This window comes from Thunnus maccoyii, chromosome 8 (assembly GCF_910596095.1).
Source record: "Thunnus maccoyii chromosome 8, fThuMac1.1, whole genome shotgun sequence".
Taxonomy (NCBI): Eukaryota; Metazoa; Chordata; class Actinopteri; order Scombriformes; family Scombridae; genus Thunnus; species Thunnus maccoyii.
This window is the reverse complement of record NC_056540.1, coordinates 28,391,865-28,399,542: the sequence shown is the minus strand read 5'-3', so window position 1 is coordinate 28,399,542 and position 7,678 is coordinate 28,391,865. Positions and strand designations below refer to the sequence as shown.

The 7,678-nt window shown below is 36.0% G+C and overlaps 1 protein-coding gene across 1 annotated transcript; it reads left to right on the top strand.

Moving 5' to 3' along the window:
• The first annotated feature begins 2,151 nt into the window (after positions 1–2,151).
• Positions 2,152–6,004, top strand: LOC121902408 (interleukin-15-like). Its single transcript, XM_042419694.1, has 6 exons — positions 2,152–2,283; positions 2,385–2,423; positions 4,393–4,515; positions 4,609–4,647; positions 4,800–4,880; positions 5,165–6,004. The coding sequence occupies exons 1-6, from the start codon at positions 2,152–2,154 to the stop codon at positions 5,183–5,185; spliced, it is 435 nt and encodes a 144-aa protein (XP_042275628.1). The 3' UTR covers positions 5,186–6,004.
• Positions 6,005–7,678: the final 1,674 nt, after the last annotated feature.

The following is a 7,678-nucleotide window of genomic DNA, read 5'->3' as shown; positions in this document are numbered from 1 at the left end:
TTTTCCCTTATGTACACGCATCACAGAAGGAACTCCTGATAAGAGCGGGAGCTTGAGGGTGGTGCACCTCTCAGACCAGTCGGAGCCCCCACCCACCTTTTCCCTTACGCCGACAAAGACAGAGAACAGACGAGAGGGGTTTTCTCTCTCAGTCTCACTCTCACTTCCTCCCCTCTGGTTGCAGAAGATCGATGTAATGATTGTGTGGGGAGAGCATGTGCGTGAACACTGACAGGGCAGACAGACTGTGTCAGCTGGTTTAGTACATGGACACACTGACTAACAGGTGTTGCCTGCTGAATTTCCAAACTGTCATGCTAAGCCATGTTGGAGTATGATGACAATCACTGGAGAACTAGTCAGTGATATTTCTATAAAAATTCCAATGTTGTCACTCACTTGAGAGCCTTTCTATATGCTGTATCTATAGCATAAAGATAAAGCATATGTTAAAGTACAGCGCTATTGCTGATTTAATTTATTCTTATTTTTCAAACAATTAATTTTTTCTCAATTTGGGATGGGCATTCACAGTGCAGTACATGTATGCGCAAACCTGCAGCTGCAATACACTGCCAACCATAACTCAAAGTGTTCAACTACCACTGCCTGCAGAGTGGACTGTAAATGTTAACTCTTGTATGTAAAATATTTAACAAATAAATCATTTTGAAGTATTGTTTTTAAGCAATAATAAACTGACATCAACAATACGTGTGTAATTTTTATTTGTGAATTTATTTACAATAAAACAGAAGCAATTCCCTTACTGAAATACTAACTGTGAAGTGAGAGTTCCCTTTCTTGATTTGCACTATTGAGACACTAAAAAGTTGCTTTCAAACGCATTTATTTAGCATTTTGGAATCAGATTCATGTAATAGAATTCATGGTTCCAGAAAGAAAAGGGAGCTGAAAGTTTTCTTTACAAGAATGAATAAGGATTAATGTGTTTATCTGTACTTTTGTACAGAGAAAGTATAAATCATCACCCTCCACACCATTACTGATTAATTTATCAATAATTCTTCATGGGGATTTCTCTGATGAAAGTACCTCGTAGTTCTCTGCAATTATGTTCTAGAGGATTACATTTTGAATGCTCCAATGACTTTTAAACAACACAATAAAATACTAATACAATATTTACAATGAACCCAGAGAATGTATCTTACTCTGAGTGTCTTTAATGACTCATGTGACCTGACTCATTCTTACGAATGCCTTGGACTACCCACGTGTCGGTCTTTACAAGTTACTTTGTCAACAGAAAGTATTTTATGTAAAACTACTTTTGTGGTAGCTTTTTATTTGTACATTTTTTGATGACTGATGAACTTTTAAGATTGCTTCTGTAAGAGAACATCTGAATTGGAGTAAAGCACTGCTTATCAGTCTGCTCCTTTATGTCAACAAGCTGAACAGCCGAGCAAACAACAAAACTGGCTTGCATGAGACATGACCACAGAAACTTCCTTTTGTCTTTTCAAACGGACAGAAAGTAAGACCTCTTCTAGTTGATGACTAACAGTGAGATGAAAGAAGTGAAGCTGCACCATCACAGGAGAGTTCTTGAGATATTAGATAATATTCCTTAATTTGGCTATAATTTCTCCTCTGTCCAGTGGTGGACTACCTCTTGCACTGAACAAAACATATATATATTTCACTCATTCTGGTTTTTCATTAATATTTAAAAAGAGTTTCCTGTTATTGCATTAACCTTTCTGTTTGTGTGGGTGACCATGATGCAATGAATATATTCAGGTACCACACCTACGAAAACTATCTATGACACGGTATAGCAGCGGCTCCACTGATTCAAAATGAAAATGGGAAGTGCCGTCTTCCTGTAGTTTCCTGCCGGGTGCACTCAAACAAGTTTACGTTCACACACACTTGTATCTATAGGCCCCACGCACGCGCGGCCTGACGCCATTCTCGATACGCGTAGTGGTGACTGCCAGTGGAAAAGAAAATTTCATTACTCACACACACCAGTTTCTGCGCCTTTCCAACTCTGTACAAGTGGTTTTCCTGTGTCCTCAGGGATGAATATAAAAAGGTAAGCGACACAACTCTCTGCATATCCAGTAAATCTTTCGAAAAGCATCTTTTGGTAATCTGGTACCTGCTCCTGACACTGAGACTATGAAGCTGATTGTTTTGTACCTTCTTGCAGTTTGCTGCTATTCTCTGGCCAACACATCGCAACAAACGATTGAGCAGAGAAAATTAAAAGAAATCTTGAAGGACTTGAATGGAGTGCAAAGGAGCCTGCAGGTAGGTTTATCTACTGTACATTTGTGTTTTCACAGTGTTGTCCATGTACGGTTGCAGTTATAAATACTAAATACAACGTTCTCTCGGTTTCTGTCTTGCAGCACAGTACGATGATGCTCAATACTCCACAGAATATTGGGGTAAGCAAACCTATCTCTAACTTAACTCTTATTCAAAATAATGTTGACAGCATGGTCACCGCCGCATTTAATATTTGTGGTTGCTTAGTCATTGTTACTCTCCCACTTACTGTAGTTACTAATTGCCGTTTGCCTGCTACTGTAGGAGTACATCAAATGATGTGTGAAATCACAAAATGTGTTGGGTGATAGCATATGCAATCAGCTGTAAACTGAAAATTAAAGGATTCATTTACACAATCTTACAAATAGATATTAAAAATGTATATTTTGATAATTTTTCAGCTAGTTAATATCACTAAATTAAAACGAAGTACTGTACAGTGGTGGCAGTGAGACAGTCGTACCTACTCTAAATAAGCAGTGGGCCAACAAAAATACTTCACACATGCATACTTTACAACCAAACTTGAAATGTGTGCATATATCATTTTTTTAATTAAGTATTTTTTGTCTCTGGAACAGCAAATGTAATCTAAAAGTAATAAGTATATCAAATTATTAATTACAGTACAAATGTAATGTTTCTGAAGTTTCATGGTACAAATACTTAAGTTAAACAGTGTTATAGATAATAAACTAACAACAATTTCCTTAACCATAGAAAAGCCTGCAGTGCATCAGATTCACTTAAATTTGAAGTACTAAAACTGTGTTTCTATGTCATTTCATATAATTTCATGATATTTAGCCTTACTGAACATGCAATTTTTGTATAATTACAAAGTACCTTGTAAAAAACAAATCTAAACAGTTTTCAGTGTTATGCAACGTTCTATTGGCCAAAACAATCCCACATAAAAATGTGATTATGCGCTCTTAACTTTAAATCAATTCCAACTAAGATCAACTGTATTACTTGTAAATCCAGATAAGCCCTCTTTCTTGTCAAGGTTACACTCATGAGTGAGTCAACTCAAGAGCTTGCTCAGTGTAGTTTTCTATTTTCTCACAGCTTCCGTTGCACTGTCAAGTGAAATGTGATGAGTAATCAAGCAGAGAGCAGACAAAACCACGGCACTTCCTCACGCCACCTCACAAACTCAAAAGGTTCACCGGCATGCTAGAAAATATTTGACTCAATCTTGTTTAAAAACTGGCAAATTACAGCTTATCTGAAACCAGGAATGATAAGGACTCCTGAGTGGGTGTGGAGCTACTATCAGTGTTGAAAGCTTAATATTCAAAATGAAAATGGCTATACTACAGAGCAACAGAATCATTGATCGTCAAAAAAAGCAAAGATTTTGAAAAATAATTCAAAAATTAAAAAAAGAAGAAGACACTTTTAAGTCGGCTATTATTATTGTTTCTCTTGTTTAGCTCTTGTTCTGACAGAATACCCTAACATACCAATTCTACCGGTAGACATACTGCTGATTTGACCCAAGCTAGTTTTGGTTTATGAGTGTCACACTTTGCAGTACGAGTAAACAGAAAGAAACTGTTTAACTTGGAAAAAATGTGTCATATCATCAAAACTTTCATTCAGATTTCTGGAGGGAAAAACATCCAAAGCACTTTTGGGAACAGAAACTTATCTATAAAATAGCGGAAACTTTCTTTGGTTAAGTTTCAGTTTATGTAAAAGTGTTTTGTATGTATCTGATTGGAAAGTCAACTGTAATTATGAGGTCATGACATGAAACCAAGAAGAGCAGCTTTCTTGGAAATGTTTTGATGACAGTGATGGAAGGATTTTTTATACATAAATAATTATATATAAATATATGGAATTAAATATTTTGTGTTCTATTTTGAACACAATTTTCTATTTTATATGGACAATTCATGCTAAATATTTCACATTTTTACACTCACTATGGTACTTCTACATAGAAAGGCATGAAACAACTGGTCTGTGCCTTTTTTGAGAGGCCAAACTGAACAAAGTGCATTGAATATTAGTATGATATATTGGTGTGGTATTGATGTTTTATTCACAAATATTGTCTTCTTTTTATAACAGGACCACTGCTCTGTGTCAGCCTTAGAATGCTTTCAGGAAGAGTTGGAGGATCACTTTAACATGAGCAAATCAGAAGACAGAACGCAAAAAAAATTTTTCAGGAGCCTTGGGCGTCAAATTACTGTAAGTAAATATTACTAAATAATATATTCAAAGCATATCTCAAGTTTGCAGCACAGTACAATTCTAAAACCACATTTCTTCCATCCATTCCAGGTGAGCGCAGTGAAACTTGGTGAACAAGGATCTGCAGCGGTAAGAGAAAATATGTCAATATCTTTCTCCACTTTTACTTCTGTTATTTCCTATTTTATTCACTACAGATATTTTAAGCGTCGTCCGGCGCACTCGTAGTAAATGCCCATCAGTAAATTTATTTCTCCTGTGTTTGCCCATTTTCTCTGTAGTCCAACTGCACAAAGTGCAACGAATATCCGAAGGAAAATGTGGCGCAATTTTTCGAGAAAATGAAGTCTCTTATTCAAATGGTAAGTGCAATTTTTTCTGCAGACTTAAAAAACAAACAAACAAAAAAAAAAAACGTAAAAATATTAGAATATTTTGCTATTTTTTTTATTGTAACATTAGGAAAAGGTGGCTGAATGTCTGTACTACTACTATTCATTCTGTGATGATGAGAATATATATATATATATATATATATATATATATATATATATATATATATATATATATATATATATATATATATATATATATATATGAGAAACAATATCTGGTGTGAAAATTAATATCATTTTTTATCTCTTAGGCCCTAGCCAGACTGAACTGAGAAGAGAGGAAGGTCTACTTGTGATCCGAGGATTGAATGTAGAGAAGACACTACGCTGAAAAGATGCTAAACATGGCAAAGTCTGCATGTTGTAGCCTTCTAAATATTTAACTTATTTAATATTTATTTAGACAGTGGTGGTGAACCCACTCAAGCTAAGAATATATTCTCAGGACAGCTGCTTTTCTGCCACCCGGTGGACTTGGCAGTTCCTTTTAGTTTTTTCACTGATTGTGAAAGTTAATTTATATATTGTAGTTCTCAAAGAATATAAGGTATTTAATGACATTTATACTATGTATGACATGTGTTGGTACATGAATACTTTCATTTAATAATTGTAACCATTTAAAAATATTAAATATATTAAAACTAAGGTTTTGGTTTTCTTGGTTTATTTGTAGTACAATAGATCTTTTTTCTAACCCATCCATAGGTGGATACTCCATCACTCAAAGTCCTTAATCTAAGATTTAAACTTTAATCTAAGAAGTAAATACTATGCAAGACAGCAAAGGGGAAAAAGTCTATCATTTCTAAAAAATACAAATTCTTGTGCTAAATTAAATCAGATAGATATACTGTTCTCCATTTTCAGCAGTAGGTGGCAATATGAAACCTTCCACCTGATACTGAGCACACTGCACAAGAGCAAAATTGTGTTTACACTTGGGCTTAAACATAGTTTTATTTTACATTGTTATATTTTCCTCATTTAAAACCACGTATGGGTTTGCCAAATAGATACAGATGGGTGACGAATTGAAGGAAAAACCAACATAAAGGGTCTTATTAAGGTGTTGGGCCACCACATGCCGCCAGAACAGCTTCAATGCACCTTGGCATTGATTCTACAAGACTCTGAACTCTACTGGAGGGATGAACATCATTCTTCCAACAGATATTCCCTCATTTGGTGTTTTGATGATGGTGGTGGAGAGTGCTGTCTAACATGACGGTCTGAAATCTCCCATTGGTGTTTAATTGGGTTGAGATCTGGTGACTGTGAAGGCCATAGCCTATGATTTACATAATGTTCATACTGATCAAACCATTCAGTGACCCCTCATGCCCTGTGAATTGGGGCACTGTCACCCTGAAAGAGACCACTCCCATCAGGATAGAAATGTTTCATCATAGGATAAAGGTGATCACTCAGAATGACTTTGTATTGATTTGCAGTGACCCTTCCCTCTAAGGGGACAAGTGGACCCAAACCACGCCAGCAAAATGCCCCCCAAAGCATAACAGAGCCAACAGATCCCCTCACTGTAGGGGTCAAGCATTCAGACCTGTACCGGTTTTTCCTTTAATTTGTCACCCGTCTGTATGTGCTGGACACAGGCAAACATTAGGACTCAGTGTTTGAACTGTGACTATTTTAGATGTTTTACTTTGTCATGTTGTTGTCATAAATGTATCCTGGAAACTCTGGGAAATACAGTAGCATCGTTACTGATTCGACTATCCTGGTGAAATGAAGTTGAAATGATAAAACATAATTGATAAGACTTGGATCACTGCCTGAGGTCAACAGGCCAGTTCCTCCTGGTTGGTCCAAAATCTAATATGAAAATGATAGGTTCCTATTGGTTGTCCCAACATTTAATTTGGGACCAGAGATCGGATTGGGTGTTCCAAAATGCAATTTAAAAACAACTACAAAATCATAATAAACAGATGAAGTTTCTTAAAGGCAAAAAAACCCTACTTGAGGAGCTCAAGATAAATAAATGTTTAGCGTCCCATTAAAATAACAAAATATGGACATCCAGTAAATGCTGGCCGTCTCTGTTATCCATTAAACCAACCACTTCAACTCCTCTGATACTGATAAAGAAATTGTTTCCTCCTAAGAGCCAAGTCATATCAAGTACCGCATTACATGTCAGGTTCTCAACAGTGAATATTCAGACTAGCTCGGGTTAAGGACAGATAAACAACATGAAATATTTGTATATTATCTCTGCTGACAAGCTTGTGTTTTCAGACACTATAGCCAATTGTATTATCCATAACATTAGCAAATGACAGGTGCTACATTATATCAGTGATGATATAAAGTTAGTTTACAGAAACAAACAGTAGTCAATGGCGCTCTCTTCTGGACGGTACTTGTTGTTTCTCTGGTTAACTATGAATTCATTTTCAGAACTCTGTCAACAGAATCCAATAAAAACAGTTTGCAGTGAAACACACTACAGCGACTTGGTTTCAGTTGCCAAAGGTGGGCAATTGGAGCACAATTATGTCTGTATCATTGAACATCCATTACATTTTAGATTGCATAATGTAATCCATAATAATATGTGTATATAAGGAAAGTTGTATGTGTATCAGAAATGCAACTCTCAACTGAGACTGGTTTACAGAGGCTGTGACGCCCTGAGATGACGAGCAACACTCTCCCATCATTACATCATACAGTAATATGCTGGCTACAACCATGCAAAGACAACACGAAAATTGTGTCCATGTAGTACCAGTCAAAAG

Coding starts and splice junctions, on each gene's coding strand:
- LOC121902408 (XM_042419694.1), top strand. CDS start 2,152: ATGAAGCTGATTGTTTTGTACCTTCTTGCAGTTTGCTGCTATTCTCTG. Junction 2,284..2,384: donor GAGTGCAAAGGAGCCTGCAG/GTAGGTTTATCT, acceptor TCTGTCTTGCAG/CACAGTACGATGATGCTCAA. Junction 4,881..5,164: donor TGAAGTCTCTTATTCAAATG/GTAAGTGCAATT, acceptor TTTATCTCTTAG/GCCCTAGCCAGACTGAACTG.